Below are 24,634 nucleotides of genomic sequence, written 5' to 3' on the forward strand. Positions count from 1 at the left end.
AAAAATTGTTACCCATCACTTGCCCTACACGTTAGCAAAAACAAAAATTAGTTATTCTTTAAGGACTCCTTTTCCAGTCATTTATCCTCCTGCCAGGTACCCTCATAGTCTAATTTTCTTGTTTGGGTCTATCCTCTTATGGATTCTCCTCCTGGAGCATCCTTCCATATGCAGAGCGCTAGGTCGTTACCAACAGACGTTGCTGCGCTGCTCTCCTGTTTCTTTAGGAGGAGCCCTGTTTTTTTTTTTTTTTTTTTCCAGATCCTTACTCTGGCTCCTTAGTGCGCATTTGTTCAACTCTTGGTTCTTGCGCAGGACATCTGCCTTGCTCCCTATCCCACCTCGGGAGGAGTCGGGTGTTTCCCCTTGTTCTTTCTTGGGCTTTTTATCCCAGCCACTTGTCCTTGGGATCCTGACTGTCTCCTATATTTTTTTTTTTTCTTTGGAACCATTTCCTGCTATGGCCTCTCCTGGTTCGGTTGGGTCATGGGGTTTTCAAGCACCTGTGCGTCCAACTTTTTGTATGAGATTTCCTTCCCACCTTCGGGGATTGCTTTGGGACTTCCCATGGGGACACCTGTTGGTTCTTCACTTTTGTGTCTGTCTCTCTCTCTGTTATTGGTACAAACTGATTAGCCTAGTGTCTGTGGAGCGGGTATAGCCCACCTTTCGATATCTAGTGTTGCCTCCTAGTGGTAGCTGGGCATATACCATGGTGCTGTGTCCCCCGAATGAATTGAACGAGAGTAAGTACAAAAATCCAATTGTTCAGTGCATGCATCAGTCCCTTAGCCTGTCAATCATCCAGCTGAACGTGGGCAAGTTCCGTGGACTGACAAAAGCTTGTTCCTGCAGGCTAATACCCGTCTTGCCAAGAGAGGAGGCAGAACCATGGCCATCACTCCACGTCATTATCTGGATTTCATCAATCACTATGCAGATCTGTTTAATGAGAAGCGAAGCGAGCTGGAGGAACAGCAGATGCACTTGAATGTTGGTCTGAGGAAGATCAAAGAAACTGTAGATCAGGTTGGTGAACCCTCTTGAAAAAGCTGGGAGAAACAAAGACCATCCACCTAATGGGGTGGCGGTTGTAGTGAACTGTTTGGAACCCAGATTTCTAACAGAAGATCACACGATCAATGTCTGTAGGTAACCCTTTTATTTCTTGGCCTCAGGTGGAAGAATTGCGTCGTGACTTGAGGATAAAAAGCCAGGAACTGGAAGTGAAAAATGCAGCCGCAAATGACAAGCTGAAGAAGATGGTGAAGGATCAACAAGAGGCTGAAAAGAAAAAGGTAAGAGGTTATGGATGCACTTATCGGGGGTATACGGTGTATGTATCCGCTGCCCCTGTGCCCTTTCAAGGCATACTAATGTCTTACATTTGGGGTTCCCACGTGGTCTCATCGTTCGGTGTCTCCTCAGGTCATGAGTCAGGAAATCCAGGAGCAGGTTTACAAGCAGCAAGCTGTAATTGCTGACAAGCAGATGAGTGTGAAGGAGGATCTGGATCAGGTAGAGCCGGCCGTCATCGAGGCTCAGAATGGTACGTCTCCTCAGTGACCATACATCAGATGCATATAGAAGCTTCCCCGGATCACACTGATCCTGCTCATAAACTCAGTCAGTACTAGGAAAGCAGTGCAGTGAGCAGATCCCACTGAACAGCATCTAATTGGTCTGGAGTCAGATAAGATGTCTGTTTCACACATGCAGAAGTTATGAACCTGCAAACTAACACTAGATGCAGCAGTACTCTGCTCCATGCCCATAGACACATGCAAACCCTGGAAACGTGGATAAATAGGAATTGCATTACTGTTATAGTTGAGTATACGAGAGTTAGAAGCGGTTTGCGCACATTTTTTTAACATCAAACCTGAATTGGGCCCATCTACCAGCGACAAGGACTACCAACAGAGGGGACCTTCTGTTGGAAGCCACCTTGTTGCTGGTAGATGGGCCCAACACAGGTTTGATCAAACATGTGCGCAAAGAGCTTTCTTGCATCTGTTGAACAAACTTCCTGACCCCCTAAAGATACCTTCCTACGCACTCATAATGTCCCGAAATCCTCGTTTATCAAATGTCCACAGGATTGGTGATTGTCTGATCGCTGGAGAATCCCACCCATCACGAGAACAGAAGTCCCATATCCCCAGAAATTGTGTGCCCTGTCACTACTGTCATGTGACCAGTCACTGCCTGCTGTATTAAAGGGGTTGACTGGGAATTAGATGACCTGTTCTCAAGATAGGTCATAAATATTAGATTGGTGTGTATCCAACTCCCGATCGGCAGTGGTAAGAGGCTGCAGCACTATGTGAGCTCTTAGTCCTCTTCATAGGCCAGTGACATCACATTCATCAGTTACATGGTCTAGGCGCAGCCCAGTCCCACTCAAGTGAATGGGCCTGAGCTGCAATACAAAGCACGGCCACTATCCAATGGACAACGCTGTGTTTGGTGAGCTGTAAGGTGACCGCAGCGCTGACTGGAGCTCCGGTGGGTGCAGTGGCCTCTTCAAACAGCTAATCAATAAGGGTGCCGGGAGTCTGAGCCCTGCCGATCTGATATTGATGACCTATCCTGAAGATGGGTCCTCAATCTCAAATTCCTGGGTAATGACTACCTCCATGAACAGCAACTTGGCAGGTGACCTCCATGACTGGCAAGGTTTGTAGGAAGGTGTCCTTAGGGGCTCAGAGAAACCCCTTGATTTGCACATATTAAACAAGACAGACCTAAAGAGCGTAAGGAATATCTGAAAGATCTGAGTATCACTGTTTTGTAATGTGACCAAAATGACTTTTCTAATCAAGTTTCCTCACTTTGTTTTCCCCTTTCCCCTCTTTCTGTGTGTTTTGTCACAACTTTCTTCTTTCCTCCTCTTTCTGTCCATTTTGATCGGCCATTGATCCCGTCGGGTAGCTGTAAAATCTATAAAGAAGCAGCATCTGGTCGAAGTCCGTTCTATGGCTAATCCTCCAGCAGCAGTGAAGCTGGCCCTAGAGTCCATCTGTCTGCTGCTGGGCGAAAGTACAACGGACTGGAAGCAGATTCGTTCCATCATAATGAGGGAAAACTTCATCCCGACTATTGTAAACTTTTCCGCTGAAGAGATCAGGTGAATAGATAAGACGTTTAGAACTGCCGCTGCCAGGAGAGGCGAAAGAAACTGTTCATTGTGGCCCTGATGTGCAAGTACATGCTCCACCACTAGGGGGCAGTAAACATGAATAAAAGAAAAAAAAAAGAATACTACCAATCTAGATTGCGGTCATGGCCTGCATCATGTGGTTCACCTGCAGTGGTGGAACTACAACTTTCATCCACAAGATTTCTATGCATGCTGGTAGTTTTAGTTCTCAAAGGGAACCCTACTTAATTTCCCCGCCAATTCATTCTGGCTTCTTTGCTTCCCCCTCACTGCTGCAGCTCTCAGGTCTTCCTGCGTCAACATCCAGTTTGACCTAGCGGCATGATGCCTGGGGGACACATCCCTGCTGCAGCGGCAATGTGACCTGCTCTAACTGGATGAGAGCTGCGGTGCGGCAAAGGAGCCGGAACCCAGCGGCAAGGATCAGATAACTGTTCCCTCCGGAGGTCCAGGTGTAAACAAACCTATTTTAAAGGGGTTTTTCAGGACCCCAAAAAATTTTGAAATGAGCGTTAGGCAGCTGCTCAACCCCCTGCTGATTCAGCACCCCTGCATTATTTATTTTTTCAGGCATTTCTTGTGATTGCTGCAGCCAGTCACTGGCCTCAGTTGGACACATCACTACAGATGTAATGTAAAAGACTCCCTCACAAGATTACTTAAGGCCAGTGATTGGCTGCAGCGCTGGAAACAAAGACTGCTGGGAGCACTGGCGTGGCGGCTTTAGAATGGTCGGGGATTGTTGCAAGGGAGTGAAGCTTTTGCAAAATTTTTTAGCGTATTGGAAAAAAAAACTCTTAAAAGGGGTTGTCTGAGTTATGAAAAAAAATATAGCACTGTAAATCTGATGGGCAGCAATATATAACGAAGCTAAGCAAGTTTTAGGCAAAAAAATATATATATTTCCTCATTTCCCTGGTTCTCTTCTGGCCCTTTACCTGCAATAACAATCTCTGCCCCTCCCCCCGCTCTGCAAAGGGAGTGAATACAAGAGCTGCCCTGAGTGACCTGTCGGCCTACTGGGATACTCAGCAGCATGTTGTATGTGTAGGACTACAAGTCTAGCTGTACAATGACACTGCTGATGTACAGGATCTTCCCCCTACCTGTTCTTGTGCAGTGCTCTGCAGAACTCCTCTGTCGGCTCCTGTGCCCTGCCTGCAGCTACTCAGTAAAGCTTTCAGTGCTGAGTCTGTGCAGCTGAAGGGGTTAATGTTTTTCCTCAAGAATCCAGGGAGAGAGCAATAAGCAGCAGCCGGCAGTGCAGGGGGGCGTGGCCAGCACAGTGACGTCTCGTGTACAGATCCCTCAGGCTTGTGCACGAAACATCATCAGAGCAAGGGGGAGAAGCTGACATCACAGGTCATGTGACCCCCAGTGAAATATGAGAGGGCAGCAACTGGAGATGCAGTAAGTGCATGGTAAAGTCCTTACATTTGCCTAGTTAAAAAGATGCAACGAACTAAAAAAATAACGGACAACCCCTTTAAGGGGTGACTTGACTATTATCCGCAATTTAGCATCACGACCGCACCCCTGTCAGTTCTCACAGCCTAAAAGCAATTCACTGGACGCATCCCACATACACCATAAGGGTGGCAATCCTTTCGTCAAGGCAGTTTTAATTTATCCCAAGTAAAGTTCTCTCTTCCCGGAACTCAAGTTTCTTTCCGTCCTCCAGAGCGGCAGTTCTCTGTACTAACCCTGCATGAGCGTTAACCCTGTTTTCACCCTCCTAATAGCGGTGAGCTCTATAAAGAGGCAACACCTTGTTGAAGTAAAAGCAATGGGCAACCCTCCTGCCGCAGTAAAACTGGCCCTAGAGTCGATCTGTCTCCTTCTGGGAGAGGAGACGGCTGACTGGAAAAAGATCAGGACAGTTTTTCTCAGGGATAATTTCATCACCAACATTATCAACCTAAAGCCAGAGGATCTAAGGTATTTCTCTCGCATCCGCTGTCCTGCTGCAGAGCAGTATCCCGCTCGCTCTGTATAGCTCCAGCTCCTGCCTGTTTCCTCCGGATGCCTCTGTTCTCCATAACTTATTTTTATTTTTTTTCCTCTCTTAATACCATGCATTTTATTTTTGCATTGCCCGCTGTACTGAATGATCCCTTTAAGCCTTTGTAGGCGGTGAGCGAAGCAATTAGAGGGAGCATTGCCTGGGTTCCTAAGCCAGGCAACACAGAACTGCATGAAATATTAACGTACAGCACCCCAATAATTTCGCTATGAAGCAGCCAGATGTACAGGGCCACATAGCATCCAGGAGAATAGTATCAAATGAAATCCAGTAGCATTGAAGGTTTACAACAGCCTGGGTGGTGAAGAGGTTAATGTCAGTATCTGTGCTGCAGGGCTAGAGCAGTAAAAGGGTTAATGTTCTCCCTTGTGATCTGATCTCATATGACATATTGGTGGCCTACCGCACCGATCTCTAGAACGGGACCCCCGAAGAGGGCAGCAGTGCATGTGCAGCTGACCTTCCATTAGTTTCTATGGGACTGGTCGGCCATCTCCAGCAGATGCATAGAGCGGTGGGTGCGATTGTGTGGTGTGCTCCATTCATTTCCAGAAATTGTGCGCTTGTCTGTTTCTGGAAGTGTCATAGATTTGCATGCACGGTGCACTCTCCACTTTTAAGGGCCTTTTCGACCCGCACCCATCTCACATTGGTGGCATATCCTGGTGATATGCCACCAATGTCTCAGATAAGACGGCCCCTTTAAAATCAGTATCCCTGGTGGTCTAGGGCATTGAAAGGAGTTAATGTAAAGAGCCTATTGGTTAAGGGAAAACAAATCACTGGGAGGCAATGAAAGTTATTCTCATCCCAGATTGTCATGCAGTTCTCTTAGCTTAGCGGAGCAGGCAGAAGCAGGAGCCCGCTCGGCTAATCCTGGCATAGCACATGGGTACGCTATGCCAGGAGTTAATAATTGTCTGGGGAGCATGGGCAGGAGCAGCAATGTGCGCTCCTGCCCGTACTCCCTGCTCTGCTGCCAACCATTTATAAAATGAGTACTATCAGCGGTGTACAGAGATCTGAGTTTAAGCGCATAGGGAATGGGGCGCTTTAGGGATGTAAAAATAGAAATGTAATAAATAAAAGTATATTAGAATATATAAAAAAAAAATTGGGGGGGATTAGGAACAACATATTAAAAATTATTATAAAAGATTAGTTACTCATTAATGCTACAGGTATGTTCACTTATGCCAGTAACTTTGGGGCTGGCTCACCCTAACAGAATCAATATTGGTAAATTATAATTGCAGCATCAAATTAATAAACCCCAACATCACTTTTGAGGGATTGTCAAGTCTTGCATTCATTTTATTGTGTATTATTTTTAAAAAAAAAAGCTCTGCAGAGTTAAATAAAATCCTGTTTACCTGCAGCCACCACTAGAGGGAGCTCACTGCATACTGTAGATACATAGACCGTATGCATTGAGCTCCCTCTAGTGGTGGCAGGCTGCAAACATTTTTCTTAATGTAACGAGAATTATATAGACATTTTGCAATAGAATAATGCAGACTTTTGGACCTATGAACAGCATATTTTAAGATTTCCACCGTTGTGTTTGGTATCTGATTTTAATCTTCTGTCCCCCTAGCGATGCTATCCGAGAGAAGATGAAGAAGAATTATTTATCAAATCCAAGTTACAATTACGAGATTGTTAACAGAGCTTCTTTGGCGTGCGGGCCTATGGTGAAGTGGGCGATCGCTCAGGTAAATGGCGTATGGTTCTGAATGGGTCAGCTGTACAGGGACTTGAGGTGGTACCTCCGTTATTGGGTTCAGTCCACATGTGACGGATACGCTGTGAATTTTCTGTCTGGCTTCTGTGTGTGCAAAAATCTGCAGTAGCAGCAGGATCTGAAAGGTTTGTTTTCCGGATTTGTGGGTAAAAGTTAGAGGTATTCATGCGGATCGGAGAGGACTATTAGATTGGTGGGGGTCCTACCGCAAAGACTCCCACCTATCTACCTCTTAGGGGAAGACAGAGCAGCAGGTCAGGCTGTTTCCTGAACTCCCAAAGAGATGAATGGAGCCATTCATTTTCAGAGGCTCCAAGGGAGTGCTGAGCATGGGGGTCCCTCCAATATGTTATCCCCTAGCCCTGTGATGGCTATCCTCCGGCACTCCAGCTGCAGTTAAACTACGACTCCCAAGATGCACACTTGCTTGGCTGTTCACAGAATAGAAATGAATAGAGGGGCAAGGCCAGCCACGGGAATGTACAGATGTGCTTGAGTGCGCTCCGCTCCACGCGATCTCAACTCTCATCATCCTGAACTTAATCCAGAGGCAGGAGGTCGGGCAGACCCCGGGGACGCAGTATGGCAAGGAACAAGTCCCTCACAGCAGCTGAGACGCTGAAAGTCTTTGCACGCGCAGAAGCCCAAGATGGTGCTGACTCGCCATCCAGACCTGCCTCCCTGGAAGCTGCAGATGCAGTGGCGGGAGAGACCGAACCAGACTCAGAACTTACTTTGAAACAGGTCACCGACCAACTACTACACGCTGTCTCAGCCTGCAGATCGTCCTTGTCGGGTAAGATGGAGGAGGACATAGTGGACTTAGGGCTATTAAGGCACGATATGCATTCATGATTCAGTGGCTTAAGGCCACGTTTCCAGAAGCAAAGTTTTTCACTGTATTCGCCATTGAGCAGGCGCATCGTGTCCCAGCTAAGCCTCCTCCGCTCCCCATGCTTGCCCGCTTACTCATTTCTACTGATGGAGACCACATCCTACAACTAGCCAGACGAAAACAAGAGATCAGATTTGAGAACACTTCCATCATGCTGCTCCCGGATTTCTCGGCTGAGCTGCCATACTTGATGGCGTATCCTGCCAGATTGCCAATAGTTGATGGGGAAACGACCAGATTCTTAAACGCCTCCACTGAAGCAAGTGCCTGTATCGACGGAGGCAAGGGAAGACCTGTGACCGGAGCCAACATTCTGGAGCCCACTGCCTTGTAGACTTGGGACTTTCATTCTTCGCTTCCTCCTTGATGCGCGAGAATGCATCCATTTTGGCTGATACTCCTAACACCAGATACCCGATCAGCTATCCATATTTTTAGCTGATCATGAATCCTTTGAAAATCCATCAGTATTATGGGAAACCCTGAAGTCATCCATGGCATATGTTAAACGAGCTTCAGCGCGTCAGGAGCGGGAATTGGCAGAGGAATGTACCAGACTAGAGGCGGCTTATGGAGCTGACGCCACTGATCCCAATAGACAGGAATAGTTATTTAAGGGCCGCCAATACCTTACTCTATTGAAGGAGAAAGCACAACGCAAATTGTTCTTTACTAAGCAAACGTACTTTGAATTAGGTAACCAGTCCAGTAAATTACTGGCACACTTGGTGCAGCAAAACCAGAGATCTCCAGCAGTTTTGCGCTGATTGAGGCGACAGCTTATAGTCCACCGCTTTCCGGAGTTCGATCATGACTTGTCCCAATCCCAAGTTCAAACTACCCCTGAGGAAATAGACTCCTACCTTTCCAATTTGCAATTCCCTCAACTTTCCCTTACTGACTCGGCTATAATGGACTCCTCCCGTCACTAGGGAGGAGATTGCCTCGGCGGTGTCCTCTCTGGCTAATGGGAAATCTCCAGGCCCAGACGGTATGTCATTAAAAGTATATGCCAAGTATTTAGGTCTCCTTTTAGACCCTCTAGAGAAAAAATGTACACAGCAGCCTTCTCAACAGGCACGTTACCACCATCCCTATAGGACTCCACAATAGTGGTTATTCTTAAACCTGATAAGAATCCGTTGTAATGTGGCTCGTATCATATTTATTAAACCTTGACTATAAGATTTTAGCGACCAGGTTGAATAAATGCATCCTCGGTATTATCCACACGGATCAATCCGGGTTCATGCCGGGTACATCCACGTCTGAAAATATCAGACGAGTACAAGTACTTACTCAGAAAGGAATTAAACAAAAACAGCGGTGGGCTATGGCGTCCCTCGACGCAGCTAAGGCATTTGACTCAGTTGAATGGTTATACTTATTGTGTACACTCCAGCGGTTTGGTTTTGGGCCGGCCTTCATTAAATGGGTTTCCATCCTGTATAGGAATCCCAGATCCAATGTGTCCGTTAATGGCGTCTCCTCTCCTTATTTTACTCTGGGGAGAGGAACTCTACAGGGATGCCCATTATCACCCTTGTTTGTCCCAGCCATCGAGCCTCTTGCACTTAACTTGCGGCATGACGGCATATATCAGGGCATAAGCAAAGGAGATGGAGAGGACAGAGTAGGGTTGTATGCCGATGATATGAAGTTCGACAAGCTATGGGGACTGTGGTGTTCTTCTCCGCTTACACAATATTCCGCACAATACATGAAAAATGCATCATCTTCAGCTTAAATAAGACGTATTAATAAAAACTACCTCTAACTCCATCATTACCTTCCCGGTGTATGTGCCCTTCCATTCATGTCTCGTGTCTATAGTCACGTATAATACGATCATGTACAATAATTACCATGTCAAGGAATGTACGAATATAGCATAAACCAATTTCATCTTATTTTCATTGTTCAATAAAGAGTTAAAAAAATAAAATAATAATGAATGGAGCATACTAGGAGTTGTAGTTTCACCACAACTGGAGTGCCGGAGGTTAGCCATCACTGTCCTAGCCTTTAACTTACATCCAAAAATCTGTATAGCAATTTACGTAGTGGATTTCAGCCTAGAGTACAATCCGCTACAAAATCCACATGTAAAGCCTAAAGATTATTTTGCCACAAATTCTGTAACAGATTTTATTTATTTTATTTTTCCTTGTCATATATGTTCCACGTGGACGTACCCTGACCCTGCCGTCTGTCTGCTTCCTTTCTGCATCCATAACCGGAGTCTTTTTACTTTTTTACCAGCTAAACTACGCCGATATGCTGAAACGCGTGGAGCCCCTGAGAAACGAGCTGCAGAAGCTGGAGGATGACGCCAAAGACAACCAGCAAAAAGCCAACGAAGTGGAGCAAATGATCCGAGACCTGGAGGCCAGCATCGCCCGCTACAAAGAAGAGTATGCCGTGCTCATCTCAGAAGCTCAGGCCATCAAGGCCGACTTGGCAGCAGTGGAAGCTAAGGTAAAGTAACTGGTACCAGCACCTGGCTGTTGGGGTGTGCTGCGGGTGGCGAGATGCTCGTGACCGTTTAAAAGCAACCTTGTCGCGTCATTGCAGGTGAACCGCAGTACAGCGCTTCTGAAGAGTTTGTCAGCAGAGAGAGATCGGTGGGAGAAGACCAGCGAAACCTTCAAGAACCAGATGTCCACCATCGCTGGCGACTGCTTATTATCTGCCGCCTTCATTGCCTACGCCGGATACTTCGATCAACAGATGCGACAGAACTTGTTCACCACTTGGTCCCATCACTTGCAGCAAGCCAATATCCAGGTCAGTTTAGTCTTAATTTTTTTTCTTCACCTCTCCCGCTATTAACCTTTTTGTGGTAAATAAAGATGCACCTTCCTTCTTGTGTGATCTGTGTAGTTCCGCACAGACATTGCAAGGACAGAATACCTGTCTAATGCCGATGAGAGACTTCGTTGGCAAGCCAGCTCATTACCTGCAGATGACCTGTGCACAGAAAACGCCATCATGCTGAAACGGTTCAATAGGTAAGTGCTCATGTATCTAAGGAGACGGACATCGGCTGCTGTTAGCGTCCATACAGTGGATGTCTTAACTTCCGCTTCTCCCTGTAGGTATCCCTTGATCATCGATCCGTCAGGCCAAGCCACGGAGTTCATCATGAATGAGTACAAGGATCGGAAGATCACCCGCACAAGCTTCTTGGATGATGCCTTCAGGAAGAACTTGGAAAGTGCTCTCCGTTTTGGTAATCCGCTCCTTGTCCAGGTGAGTGGTCCCACACAAGTGCAGCTCTGCGTCTGGTCAATCTGGGGTCCAAGGAGTGTAGTTAAAGACTTACGGTCTCTCTCTCCTCAGGACGTGGAAAGCTACGATCCCATCCTGAACCCTGTACTGAATCGTGAAGTTCGTAGGACTGGAGGAAGAGTGCTCATTACACTTGGGGATCAGGACATTGATTTGTCTCCCTCGTTTGTCATCTTCCTTTCTACCAGAGACCCCACAGTACGTAACGTTCTGCTCGTTGCTATGCTAACCTTTTATCTGCATGGTGGAGACATTTTTTTTATTTATTTTGCTTTAGGTTGAGTTCCCCCCGGATCTGTGCTCTCGAGTGACACTTGTCAACTTCACCGTGACCCGCAGCAGCCTGCAGAGCCAGTGTCTGAATGAGGTCTTGAAGGCGGAAAGGCCCGATGTCGATGAGAAGCGCTCCGACCTCCTCAAACTGCAGGGTACGTGTCCATAGAGCTCATTTGTAACCCATTACTGTACAGGCCAACACTATAACATGTACATCCTGGACAGAGGGTAGGCGACGGGCCTGCTGCCGAGATGTCAACTTCTAGACCTAATAACTGATTGGTTTTATATGTTCATCTGTAGGCGAATTCCAGCTCCGTTTGCGCCAGTTGGAGAAGTCTCTGCTCCAAGCCCTCAATGAGGTGAAAGGTCGCATCCTGGACGATGACACCATCATTACCACACTGGAGAACCTGAAAAAAGAAGCGGCGGAGGTCACCCGAAAAGTGGAGGAAACGGATATTGTCATGCAGGAAGTGGAGACGGTGTCTCAGCAATACCTTCCCCTGTCCAACGCGTGTAGCAGCATCTACTTCACAATGGAGTCCCTAAAACAAGTAATAACTGATGCCCCCCCAGGTATAATGATAATGTGAAGACTGATGGTTTCATTCTCATGATTTGTGTATTTGTTCCTGTTCAGATTCACTTCCTGTACCAGTACTCGCTGCAATTCTTCCTCGATATCTACCATACTGTGCTGTACGAGAATGCCAACCTCAAGAACACCACAGACCACACTCAGCGTCTCTCCGTCATCACCAAGGACCTATTCCAGGTATGGCACACCAAGCATCATTACTTAATCAGAACTGCACTGGGGATAAAAATGAGCACATTTTATTAATGGGTGCAGACCTCTTTAATAAGCTGTCGGTCCGTGTGCAAGCAAATCTACACCAGCGATGAGCTATTACATCGCCACATGCACATGATTGTATTTTGTATCTGTGTCTAATCCACATTTTTTCTCTTCACCCATAACGGCACCATAGAGAGAGATGGATCTGCCCCCACAACTGGACAGGAAGCCCCAGAGCAATCTAAAAGGGAACACCTACCTCCTTCCTCAGTGTGGCTTCCTGTCCTCCGGACAGAGGCGCCTGGTGCATGCAGCCGCCAGGGATGTGAAACAAGGAACACCTTATGCCTCTTTCGCACCGGGGTGACGGCTTAGGTCCGGATGCGTTCAGTGAAACTTGCACCATTTTGCAAGCAAGTTCAGTCAGTTTTGTTTGCAATTGCATTCAGTTTTTTTCCGCGCGAGTGCAATGCGTTTTGATGCGTTTTTCACGCGTGTGATAAGAAAACTGAAGGTTTACAAACAACATCTCTTAGCAACCATCAGTGAAAAATGCATCGCATCCACACTGGCTTCCGGATGCAATGCGTTTTTCACTGAAGCCCCATTCACTTCTACGGAGCCAAGGCTGCGTGAAAAACGCACAATATAAAACATGCTGTGTTTTTCATGCAACGCAGAACTGATGCGTGAAAAAAAAATAAACGCTCATGTACACAGACCCATTGAAATGAATGGGTCAGGATTCAGTGCAGGTGCTATGCGTTCACGTCGCGCATTGCACCTTCGCGGAAAACTCGCTCGCGTGAAAGGGGCCTTATGAACTTAGGTTATACAGCGAATATTTGTGTTGTTAATATGAATCTGGTGCCTTTAGCATGATTGATAGGTTTGAATATTTGTCAGGCTTCAGGGCCTGGTTGAATGCCTCGTGGCTTTTGAGGGGGGGAGGCCTAATAGGTTTGGGGCTTGGTTGGTTTCCTATTGGCTTCAGGCTGAATGCCTTTTGATCTTATGTTGGTTTCATTGAATTCCGATGCCCTGTGCATGCTTGGCTTGTATGCCTGTGTGTCCATGCCTGGTCGGCTGACTGCCTTTTGAGTCTGTCTAGCAGGCTGGCTGGTTACCCCTTTTGGTTCCATGCCTAAAAAATGATGGCTGCCTTGAGCCTGTGGTAATAAAAAAAAAAGTCAGTCTTTGTGGCAGGGTGACTATTTTTATGGCCTCATGTTCCTATGGAGCTGATTGCTGCTATGTTATGCTTGCCTGGGATGACTGCTCCTCCAGCTTTGCATTGTAGCTCGCTGATTCTGCTGCTGGACTTTGTTCAGATTCTTACTTTGCATGGGCCGTGTCTGCATGGTTGGCAGCTTCGGTCTAACTGGCAGTTCTTGCAACAGTATCTGGATGACGGTATCTGGCTCTGAGCGGGTGTCTGTGACCAGCTGTGCCTGATAGGCAACCATGTCTTGGTGGTGGTCTACCTTGATGGCTATGCCTGCATGGAGAACTGGTTCTGTGGCTATGCCTGATTGACAATTTGTAGTTTAATCTACAATAAGCATAGTACACCAACGATGCCCTCTAATGTTCCTAGTGGAGAATGAGATGGGCTGGACCAGATGGTTTAGAGCCCTATAAGTCTCCTAGTTGGGAGTGAAGATATGGGCTGGACCATTTTGTTTGGACGGCCTACAGGACATATGGCTTACCAACAAAGCCCAATATGGCTCCTGGTTGGAACTAAGAAGATGGGCTGGTCCATTTAGTCTGGATGGCCTACAGGAGGTATGGCTCACCAGCAAAACCCTATGAATACTTGCCGCCGATCTAGAACTTCCCAGGGAGTCCCTGGAGGGTCGGCTGTTTGTTTGCTGAGGTTCTTCGTGTAGTATTTTCCGGCGGTGGGGACCCTAGGAGGTCTGAAGGGTTCAGGGGGCTCTTTGGACCTCTTGCAGCAGATCCGTGAGCTGCTCCAGATAAGGGATTGATGCCACGGTGGGGTTCCATCATGGATGCCAGATTTGCGAGAAAATTTGGACATTTTGGCATCTGAAGTTCTTCTGGTCCTCCTGTGGATCTTGGATAACTGGGTGGGGAGCATGTCGGGTGAGTTCCCCGCTACGCGCTCCCTGAAGATTCAACAGTGCAGGTGGCGTGCCTCGGAAGGGCCTCTCCTGGGGAACTTTTGGTGAGGCAGGAAGAAACGTCTCTGAATATAATCTGCACCAAAGGAATCGGTGTTCAGCAATCATCGTCAGTTTGATCATTCTGCGTCAAGTACTTCTCGAAGATGTTCTGTTTAATCTGTTATTTATGTTAACACTTGATGAGAAACCCATAAGATTTATTTTATAAGATTATCCTGGGTTTAAGGTATAATGTTGAAATTCCTAGGTTAGGATTTTTATTGTTCCCACTTGTTTAGTTTGGACCTCTTGTTTAGCTTTTGGGGTCTTCATAGCGTAAGATTACTTTTTAAGCACGTCCCTCCCGAGGGGTGTTTATCTCTGGTATTCAATCTCTCTATGGTGCTGTCATGGGTGAAGGGGAAAAATGATAATTACACTTACCGGTAATTGGATTTTTCAGAACCCATGACAGCACCCCTCTAATTCCCTCCCTGGTGCTTATGGTTGTTGAGAATTTTGTCTTTCAAGCGAAAAAGGAAGAATGCGGTTATAGGAATTCTATTTTGTATGGCTCCTACTGATCTACTCTGAAATCAACACTAATTGCTCTGGGGCTTTCTGTCCAGTTGTGGGGGCGGATCCATCTCTATGGTGCTGTCATGGGCTCTGGTAAATCCAATTACCGGTAAGTGTAACTATCATTTCTATGGGTCTGCAAAAACAAAAGGACTGGACACTGATGTTATCCATGTGCTTTCCGTAAAATGATAGAACATGTCCTATGCTGGGCCACAAAATGCGTACCACAAACGCATTGAAGTCGACGGGTCCGCAAAAGAATGGAAGTCACATGGACATCATCCTTGTTTTGCGGGCTGCCAAACTGACAAAACCGTTGTGCTCCAATCGCATAATTTCTCCTATACCTTTTAACTATTAGAGCTCAAATTTGGTTGTATCCCCTGGGTGTCATGGTGGGAAGGGGGTGGTCATACTCTGTATCTTTTGTATAGGACATTAAAATGCTTTTTTTTGCAGGTGGCTTTTAACCGGGTGGCTCGAGGAATGCTGCATCAAGATCACATAACCTTCGCCATGCTGCTGGCCAGGATTAAACTGAAGGGAACTATTGGGTAAGATTTGCATTTCCCTTTTGAACTTCATTAGGGCATACGTGACCTCATCGCCCCCTTTAATTTCGTCCATAATTCCTTAGTAAATGTGACAGGTGACATGCAAATTGGTTGGGGGACCTGTTTTTCAGTGATCCAGTGCAAGGCACCCAGAAAGCCATCCCACTGCTATGGGAGCATCTTATCTGATTGAAGTTATGGAGAACCAGTGTGTACTGTAGGTCAGGGGTTTATACCGTCAGCACGGCTATATTACACCAGTGATGAAAGACAATGCAGGACATTGAGATCTTGTCCCTCGTTCCAGGAACATCATGGGCTGCATGTTGTGTGGTAGTTCTGGGAGGCGCTCTGGGTCCTTCTCATGTTGCCGGATCTGTCCCCACTGCTTCATTGACCTCCCTGTTCCGTCTGTATTGCAGGGAGCCGACCTATGATCATGAGTTCCAGCACTTCCTCAGAGGCAAAGAGATTGTCCTTGGTGGTTCTTCAGTACCCAAGATGAACGGTCTGTCAGAAGAGCAGGTGGAGGCCGTGATGAGACTCGCTAACCTGCCCGCCTTCAGGGATGTCGTGGCCAAGGTTGCAGCTGATGATGTAAGTGTCCTTTCCTGTATGTTAAAGGTGATGGTGCGCGTGGCGCCGTGGATGCAGATCTCCATGAACTGTGTCTCTCTTTGCAGCAATTCTGCATTTGGCTGGAAAGCAGTTCTCCTGAACAGACCGTCCCGTACATATGGAATGAAGATAAGCCTGCAAGTACGTAGTGCTGGGAGAACAGTGTAGATGTCAAATTAAAGGGGGGGTGGCACCTCTTGTAACTAAAGCTTATTTAAAGAGGTTGTCTCACTACAGCCAATGGCATTTATCCTATAGAGAAAGGTATTACCAGGCACTTACTAATGTATTGTGATTGTCCGTATAATCACGGTATACATGGCTTGTATCCAAAGGTTATGGCCATCGCTGCAGCGCAGATGCAAGGTGGCTGGGGACAGGAGCCCCACGGTCCAGGCTGATGCTTTTCCTATAGTGTGCAAGCACAGCCACTGCTGCCAGATTGCAGCCCACCTCAGCAGTGCATGTGTCTTCCTGTCTGCTGCTGCCGGCCATTGGTCTTTGCCATAGACGGCAGGAGCGGACCGGAAGGGAGACGGCACGTGCGCACTGTGTGCGATGTCTCCTCCTACAGCTGACATCCGGCACCCCCGTCGATCTGATATTGATGACCCATCCTGAGGAAAGGGGTTTAATTAGTGAAAGAATATTGGAAATTTTCATAATTTCTCATTATATGGAGTCCACTGGTTGTAAATGCAGAGTCTGCAGCATCTAGGGCAGGGATGGGCAACCTGAGGCCCTCCAGCTGTTGCAAAACTACAACTCCCATCATGCCCAGACAGTCTACAGCTATCAGCCTACAGTAGGGCATGGTGGGAGTTGTAGTTTTACAACAGCTGGAGAGCCGCAGGTTGGCCATGCCTGATCTAGGGAGTTTCTATATTGGGAGACATGACCGCTTCTAAAATATCAACCTATTTTAATGTGGTTTCTTTGTAGCACCAATCGGTCAAGCCGTGCATCGCCTGCTCCTGATCCAGGCCTTCCGTCCTGACCGTCTGCTGGCCATGGCCCACATCTTTGTCTCCACCATTCTTGGGGACTCCTTCATGTCTGTCATCGACCAGCCCCTGGACCTGGCACACATTGTGGACACGGAGGTAACGCTGCTGGACCTGTGCAGTGTACACCCCAGGGTTTATACATGTTCAGACTTCATGGGTTTTCCATTCTCTGTAGGTTAAACCAAACACTCCAGTCCTGATGTGCTCCGTCCCTGGGTTTGATGCCAGCGGCCGCGCCGAGGATCTGGCAGCTGAACAGTCCACTCAGATCACATCCATTGCCATAGGTTTGTACTGGTTCTGGTTAGGTCTCTCTTTTCTGAGAGATTTGGGGCCCCTCTTGTGGGGTTTTGGGGAGTTTTTGTTTTTTTGTTTTAAGGGCTAAATCCTGAACATTTACAATTCCAGGTTCTGCTGAAGGTTTTAATCAAGCAGAAAAGGCCATTAATACCGCAGTGAGGTCTGGAAGGTAAGGAAATGCCAGATTTATCGCATTCTTGATTTAAAAGGGGTATTCCCATCTTATAAAGTCATGGCATAAAGCTAGGATAACCATCATTATGATTAGTGGGTTTCTGGCTTCTTGGACCCCCTCACATTCTGAGTGACTATTTAGTGTTGTGTCCCCTTCCAAGTTTTCCATGCACGGTGGCACCCCCGACCAACACGGCCGTGTAGGATCTGCAGCTGCTGCAATCCGCGTGAATCGGACCCAGCAGCCAATCAGCACAGGGGCCCCTTCATTCTCTGGATCAGTGGGTGTCGGACCCCAGCAGTGACTGGGGCTGAGCTGCAGTACCAGACAAAGCCATACTGTGTGTGTATATATAGCGTTGTGCATTGCACTCACTGGAACACTGTAGTGCTAGGGGTCCCCTAGGTTAGTCTCATACTGATGGCCTAGACCAGGGGTAGGCAACCTCCGGCTCTCCAGCTGTTGTGAAACTACAACTCCCAGTATGCATACTTGCTCTGCTCTTCTAAGAACTCTCATAGAAATGAATGGAGCATGCTGGGAATTGTAGTTTCACAACAGCTGGAGAGCCGCAGGTTGCTGATCCCTGGCCTAGACCAAGGAACAGCTACCCCCCAGCTTGAAACTACAACTCCCAGAGTCCTCCCTTTTACTACGGGAGTTAGAAGAATAGCTGAGTGTGCATTCTGGGAGTTGTAGCTTCACAGCAGCTGGTTGAAGGTTGCTGATCCATTGCCTAGACCAGGAATGCCCAACCTGCAGCCCTTCAACTGTTGTAAAACAACAACTCCCACCATGCCTTGCTGTAGGCTGTCCAGGCATGCTAGGAGTTGTACTTTTGCAAGCTGGAGAACCTCAGGTTGGGCATCCCTGGCCTAGACCATTCATGTCTGACTAATGATCTGCCACGTGATCTATAGTCCCGTCGCTTCCTCCCTACAGGTGGGTGATGCTGAAGAACGTGCACTTGGCTCCTGCTTGGCTCATGCAGCTGGAGAAGAAACTTCATTCCCTGCAGCCTCATTCTTCCTTCCGACTTTTCCTAACCATGGAAATTAATCCAAAGGTGATGTGGCAGAAAAGATGTCTTCCTGCGTTACACTGGTGTATAGATCCTGTTATTTCCTGAGTAACTGTATATCGTGTGTTCTGATCCAGGTGCCAGTGAATCTGCTGAGAGCCGGTCGTATCTTCGTGTTTGAACCACCTCCTGGTGTGAAGGCCAACATGCTGCGGACGTTCAGTAGCATCCCTGTGTCCAGGATCTGTAAGGTAGGGGCGGGTGATGCGGACCTGTACGTATTTATACTGTATGGAGCCTGGGGATACATCCACTCCTGTTGGGAGGGTGAAAATCTGCAGAGAGAATTGATATGTTGCAGATTTGATGCCAAATTTCCACCTGCAGCATTTGGTAAAACCTCGTCCACTTTGCTGTTGCTGCAATCACTGCGTCCTTTTCACCTACACATCGGGATAGAAGATCGGCGGTGTGTCCGCTATTTGAGAACGTACTTTGATCCTGTGCTATTCTCTTGTATTTAGCCTCCAAACGAGCGCGCCCGGCTGTATTTCCTGCTGGCCTGGTTCCACGCAGTCATCCAGGAACGTCTGCGTTATGCTCCACTGGGTTGGTCAAAGAAATATGAATTTGGGGAATCTGATCTGAGGTCGGCATGTGATACTGTAGACACCTGGCTGGATGACACCGCAAAGGTGAGCGACCAAATTTGGCGAGATCTATCAATCTGCATCCTTGCTGTTGGTGAATGGAGGCATATATTTACATTAGTCGACTGGTGGTTAACTTGTGAATTAGTCACAGGTGGTGGGCTTGCGATTTAAAGGGGTTTTCCATGATTTTTATACTGATGACCTATCCTCTGGATAAGTCATCCGTATCTGATCGGTGGGGATCTGACACCCGGGAACCCTGCTGATCAGCTGTTCGAGAAGGCGGCAGCACTCGCAGTATCACCACGGCCTTCTAGGCGATTGACTGCACGTGGCTTAGGCGCAGCTCAGCCTGCAATTCCAAGCACATCCACTATACGGCGCCGTGCTTGGTAAGCTGTAAAAAGGCACCGACATTTACAGGAGCACCGCTGCCTTCTCAAAACGGCTGATACGCGGAGGTCCTGGGTGTCAGACCCCCCAGAGGGTAGGTTATCAGTATAAAAAGCAAGGGAAACCTTTTTTTGAAGTTTTGCTTGGGAGTCCATTGCAACCCATATCTGACCAGGAGATGCTGATTACACTGGACTCTCCTTTCAGGGTCGTCAGAACATTTCCCCAGATAAGATCCCGTGGTCGGCTTTGAAGACTCTCATGGCGCAGTCCATTTACGGAGGCCGCATTGATAACGAGTTTGATCAGCGTCTGCTTAACACCTTCCTGGACAGACTCTTCACTACATCCAGTTTTGATGGGGACTTCAAATTGGCCTGTAAAGTGGATGGACACAAGGATATCCAAATGCCAGATGGCATCAGGTACTGATGGCAGCACCTCCTCCTTGTGTGTCGTCGTTAGGCTTTTGTAGGGTATCGTGAAAACAAAATCTTGGCAGACCACAGGTTATCTGTGGGGTTGCAGCTCAGCCCTATGGACTTCGACGGAGCTGAGCTGCAATACCTGACCCTAGCGCTGTTCTAGAAGAAATCGGCCGTGTTTTTCTCATGATTAACTAATCGTGCACGTTACTTTAATCTTACCAGACGAGATGAGTTTGTACAGTGGGTGGAGCTTCTGCCGGACGCTCAGACACCATCTTGGCTGGGGCTGCCGAACAATGCCGAGTGCGTTCTGCTGACGACACAGGGTAATGTGCACCGGACTCTCTCCTCTCTTCCCAGCTACACTAAACTTCTGTCATCTTCAGCCACAGCATTAACCCTTGTCACGTTCTCCTCTTGTGTCATGACCGGGGGATGTGTGCGATCGGCGTGGAGATTCTACCATCTCCTCTCAACCGCACATTTCCCGGCCGGATCTCCTGCAGTCTGTTCTCATCCTTCAACAGTCTTGTATTTTCCTCGTGTTTCTCTGAGCCATCAGCCTGCCATGTCTAACATTCCTTCATTTTACATGTTACTTTTTTTTTAATTTTTTTTATATATTTTTTTTGTGGAGGGTCTTCCCTACCTGTTCTACCACATCCATATGTGCATACAAAAAGTGATTTCTAATCAAGTGTTCTTCCTAACTCTATATTCTAATATCTGGTTGTTAAAGGGGTGGTCCAGGATGGCTGCCTCCTTCCAGGGTCATACAAAATTATCAGAGCCCCATTGGGAGATTTTTGCTTTGTAATTTTGTCCCTTATCCTGAACACCATATTTCTTAAAATAAATTCATTGATAAATCTCTCCCATACAGCTGTCTCCTGCTTCTCCTATATGGTATATTCTAAAGCTAGCTGCCTGCAGCCACCACAAGGGGGAGCCGAGTGCATAGGAATTTAGTGTGATGCCACTGAACTTGATGGAAGCTTTAAAAACCTCTATGCATGGAGCCCCCCTCCCAGTGGTGTCTGCAGGAAACACTGATTTCTTGTCTGGAAGCAAGAGAAGGACTTCAGTACCACCTGAGTGCCCACACGATGCCAATAATGCTTTTTAGGCGACTTGGGTCGTTTATTTTGTCCATGTTCGGGGACGGACAGCTTTATACCATGAGATGCTAGACCAAAGCTTCAGTGTCCAGCCTGAGGGGTCTTGCAGCTGTAAGGGCTCATGCACATGACCGTATGCCCTCCGAGACATACGGTCTGTGAGCGGGCCATATGTCCCGGAGCGCACAGGTTACTATGATGCTGTGCGCATCTGGCCGCCCGCGGGGCTATTGTCCCACACTCATAATATCACAGCAGCCCGATGCGCACAGTATCATAGTAACCTGTGCGCACGATGTTTGGCGCTTCGAGACATATGGACCATATGTCTCAGAGGGCATACGGTCGTGTGCATGAGCCTTAAGTGAAATGAACGTCAGTCGTCAGATTCCATGGGGATTGGGATCTTTCAGGATCTGAATGGATCCTTATCAGGGGTTTTCTTCTTTTACTTTTTTTTTTGTTGTGCTTCCTTCCCGCCTCTTTTCAGTTTCCGTTGCTTTACGTTGCCCTGCATTGTTTTGTTTCTACCCCGTGGTTCAGGCATTGACATGATCAGTAAAATGCTGAAAATGCAAATGCTGGAGGATGAGGATGACTTGGCCTACGCAGAGACTGAGAAGAAGCAGAGGACGGACTCCACCTCTGACGGCCGCCCGGCCTGGATGAGGACACTGCACACCACTGCCTGTAACTGGCTCAGCGTCATACCCCAAGCCCTCAACCACCTGAAACGTACGGTGGATAATATAAAGGTGAGGGCACAGCCGCCATGATGAGACTGCTATCTCCTGCCTGTGTGGTAGATACAAGCTTCTAACGTCCACTTTCATTCCAGGATCCTCTGTTCAGATTCTTTGAGCGGGAAGTAAAAATGGGCGCTAAGTTACTGCAGGACGTGCGGCAGGATCTTACAGACGTCGTCCAAGTGTGTGAAGGAAAGAAGAAACAGACCAACTACCTGCGCACCCTGATCAATGAGCTGGTGAAAGGTATGGCCGATACCTTACACCAGGGTTGCTCAACCTGCGACCCTCCAGCTGTTGTAAAACTACACCTCCCACCGTGCTCTGCTGTAGGCTGTCCAGGCATGCTGGGAGTTGTAGTTCTGCAACAGTTGGAGGGCCGCAGGTTGGGCATCCCTGCCTTACACCAAAATAGCATGGTCCAACCTGTGCCTAATGATCCAGGTACCTCCCATCAGGATCATTAGTGATGAGCTGCTGCAAAAAGCAGCTTCCACTTTGGAGGATTGAACCTGGCCCTGGTCTCTGCCTATGTCTGTGCCCACCCTGCTATAACCTACCCAGCTCAGCACGGTCTTTTTCTTTTTAGGGATCCTGCCTCGGAGCTGGTCTCGATTCACAGTCCCTGCAGGGATGACTGTCATCCAGTGGGTTGCAGATTTCAGCGACCGCATCAAACAGCTGCAGAACATCTCGCAAGCAGCCGCTGCCAGCGGAGCCAAAGAGCTGAAGGTTTGCTAGATCCATGTTGTACAGTGAAGGTCGCCAGGTTTGTCATAAATGCCGATGTAGTCAAGTGATTATTCTCTTCTGCAGAACCTCCACGTGTGGCTGGGCGGCTTGTTTGTCCCTGAAGCGTACATTACTGCCACCAGACAGTACGTGGCCCAGGCCAACAGTTGGTCCCTAGAGGAACTGTGTCCTGAAGTGAGCGTGACCACTTCTCAGAATGCCGTGCTGGATGCCTACAGCTTTGGAATCACAGGTGCTTAATAGAGACTGATGTTTACCTTGTGAATGTGGCCTCATTATGGCCGTCCTCCTATCTGAACTATCACTACCTGCAGCTCCCAGCACGCTGAGAGTAGTAGTTACCCAGCAGCCACAGGTTGGAGATCACTGTAGCGCTGGTGGTGAGACTGTTCTGCTCAAGGCCTCAGCATGCAGCCCTACAGGTTTTGCAGAACTACACCTCCCAGCCTGTGCTGTCTGCCACTGGAGCTATATAACACAAACCATGTGAAATATGATTCATTTTAGGTCTGAAGCTTCAAGGAGCCACCTGTACCAATAACAAGCTGTCCCTGTCTAATGCCATCTCCACCGTGCTGGCCCTGACACAGCTGCGCTGGACCAAGCTGACCATCACTGAGAAGAAGGCCAACGTGGTGAGAGATCTGCAGAGGGGGGTGATAGTCTGGTTAATGTAAAAGCTTCTTGGGGTGAAATGATGAGAATCCTACATCTGCCCGACCTGTCCACTACAGATGAGACATCATGGGGGTGGGGGATTGTTCCTATCACAGGAAGACTCACCATTTTTCCCCCTCCTCCAGGTCACTCTGCCGGTCTACCTGAACTTCACTCGGGCTGACTTGATCTTCACAGTTGATTTTGAAATCGCCACCAAAGAAGACCCGCACAGCTTCTACGAACGAGGGGTGGCGATCCTGAGCACTGAGTAACGACTTGATCGTCAGCTCGTTGGTTACTGTTTTTTTTTGTTATTTGTTCTGTGGGTACAGACGTGAGGGATCCGGGCATGTGATATAATGGAGAGGTGGAGGGAGATTGTGATGAAGCAGGAAAAGATTTGAGAAGTAGGTGGGAAAGGAAGGTGATTTGTGACTGTTTCCAGGTAGGATTACAAGTGGGAAGAGTTTTGCATGTGAAACTTTTAGATTTGTCTAATGTGTAAACTGCGTTTTAATCTAATAAAGTATGCATTACATAAACCTGATCTCCTCTGAATAACAGCCTCGGGGATGGACGCACACCAAAAAAAATTGTCATTTCTGAAAAATACAGTCCTGGTAGGGTGGGCACAGCAATCAGACACTACCCACAGGGATAAATAAGTGTTTGGGGGAAAGATCCTATATGTAGTGGTTTTGCAACCCCGTTGAAGGAGAAAATTACTTAAAGGACCTATCACCGGAATAAAACATCTAAACTAACTATACAGACATGTAGAGCAGCGCCCGGGGACCCCCCTGCACTTACTGTTCTACCTGGGTGCCGCGCTGTTCTCCCGTTATTGCCTCCGGTATCTTAATAGTTAGGCTCCACCCAGGGGAACCTGCCGGCGCCTCCTTCTCCCATGCTGCAGCGCTGGCCAATCACAGCGCTCAGCTCATAGCCTGAGAGAGGAAAAAAGCCTCACAGGCTATGAGCTGAGCGCTGTGATTGGCCAGCGCTAGAGCATGGGAGAAGGCGACGCCGGCAGGTTCCCCTGGGTGGAGCCTAACTATGAAGATACCGGAGGCAATAACGGGAGAACGGAGCGGCGCCCAGGTATAACAGTAAGTGCAGGGGGGTCCCTGGGCGCCGCTCTATATGTCTGTATAGTTAGTTTAGATGTGTTATTCTAGTGAAAGGTCCTCTTTAATTACAAATTAGAATTTCGTGCAAAAGTCAATTTATTTCAGTAATGCAAATTAAAAGGAATTGCATTATTGCAGCTTAAAATTAGAATTTTGTGAAAAGGTTCAATATT

At 47.7% G+C, this 24,634-nt stretch overlaps 1 protein-coding gene across 2 annotated transcripts in view; it reads left to right on the plus strand.

The window, feature by feature from the left end:
• DYNC1H1 (dynein cytoplasmic 1 heavy chain 1) overlaps nucleotides 1-23,873 on the plus strand; it is a 50,700-nt gene extending 26,827 nt beyond the window's left edge. Inside the window, exons 48-77 of one of the 2 annotated variants that reach the window (XM_044271692.1) lie at nucleotides 856-1,029; nucleotides 1,179-1,298; nucleotides 1,429-1,549; nucleotides 2,935-3,130; nucleotides 6,784-6,901; nucleotides 10,088-10,303; nucleotides 10,400-10,612; nucleotides 10,709-10,836; nucleotides 10,924-11,077; nucleotides 11,168-11,314; nucleotides 11,394-11,544; nucleotides 11,696-11,949; nucleotides 12,036-12,170; nucleotides 15,365-15,459; nucleotides 15,882-16,056; nucleotides 16,143-16,218; nucleotides 17,020-17,180; nucleotides 17,260-17,371; nucleotides 17,493-17,553; nucleotides 18,502-18,625; nucleotides 18,718-18,831; nucleotides 19,105-19,275; nucleotides 19,834-20,051; nucleotides 20,277-20,380; nucleotides 21,716-21,927; nucleotides 22,011-22,164; nucleotides 22,508-22,650; nucleotides 22,735-22,903; nucleotides 23,179-23,306; nucleotides 23,475-23,873. In XM_044271692.1, coding sequence (XP_044127627.1) covers nucleotides 856-1,029; nucleotides 1,179-1,298; nucleotides 1,429-1,549; nucleotides 2,935-3,130; nucleotides 6,784-6,901; nucleotides 10,088-10,303; nucleotides 10,400-10,612; nucleotides 10,709-10,836; nucleotides 10,924-11,077; nucleotides 11,168-11,314; nucleotides 11,394-11,544; nucleotides 11,696-11,949; nucleotides 12,036-12,170; nucleotides 15,365-15,459; nucleotides 15,882-16,056; nucleotides 16,143-16,218; nucleotides 17,020-17,180; nucleotides 17,260-17,371; nucleotides 17,493-17,553; nucleotides 18,502-18,625; nucleotides 18,718-18,831; nucleotides 19,105-19,275; nucleotides 19,834-20,051; nucleotides 20,277-20,380; nucleotides 21,716-21,927; nucleotides 22,011-22,164; nucleotides 22,508-22,650; nucleotides 22,735-22,903; nucleotides 23,179-23,306; nucleotides 23,475-23,603 — 4,473 coding nt within the window. In that variant the 3' untranslated portion in view covers nucleotides 23,604-23,873. Of the gene's footprint in view, nucleotides 1-855; nucleotides 1,030-1,178; nucleotides 1,299-1,428; nucleotides 1,550-2,934; nucleotides 3,131-4,905; nucleotides 5,102-6,783; nucleotides 6,902-10,087; nucleotides 10,304-10,399; nucleotides 10,613-10,708; nucleotides 10,837-10,923; nucleotides 11,078-11,167; nucleotides 11,315-11,393; nucleotides 11,545-11,695; nucleotides 11,950-12,035; nucleotides 12,171-15,364; nucleotides 15,460-15,881; nucleotides 16,057-16,142; nucleotides 16,219-17,019; nucleotides 17,181-17,259; nucleotides 17,372-17,492; nucleotides 17,554-18,501; nucleotides 18,626-18,717; nucleotides 18,832-19,104; nucleotides 19,276-19,833; nucleotides 20,052-20,276; nucleotides 20,381-21,715; nucleotides 21,928-22,010; nucleotides 22,165-22,507; nucleotides 22,651-22,734; nucleotides 22,904-23,178; nucleotides 23,307-23,474 lie in introns of both variants that reach the window. The other variant, XM_044271693.1, reaches the window with a different exon arrangement.
• The last annotated feature ends 761 nt before the right edge of the window (nucleotides 23,874-24,634 follow it).

This window comes from Bufo gargarizans, chromosome 11 (assembly GCF_014858855.1).
Source record: "Bufo gargarizans isolate SCDJY-AF-19 chromosome 11, ASM1485885v1, whole genome shotgun sequence".
Classification (NCBI taxonomy): domain Eukaryota; kingdom Metazoa; phylum Chordata; class Amphibia; order Anura; family Bufonidae; genus Bufo; species Bufo gargarizans.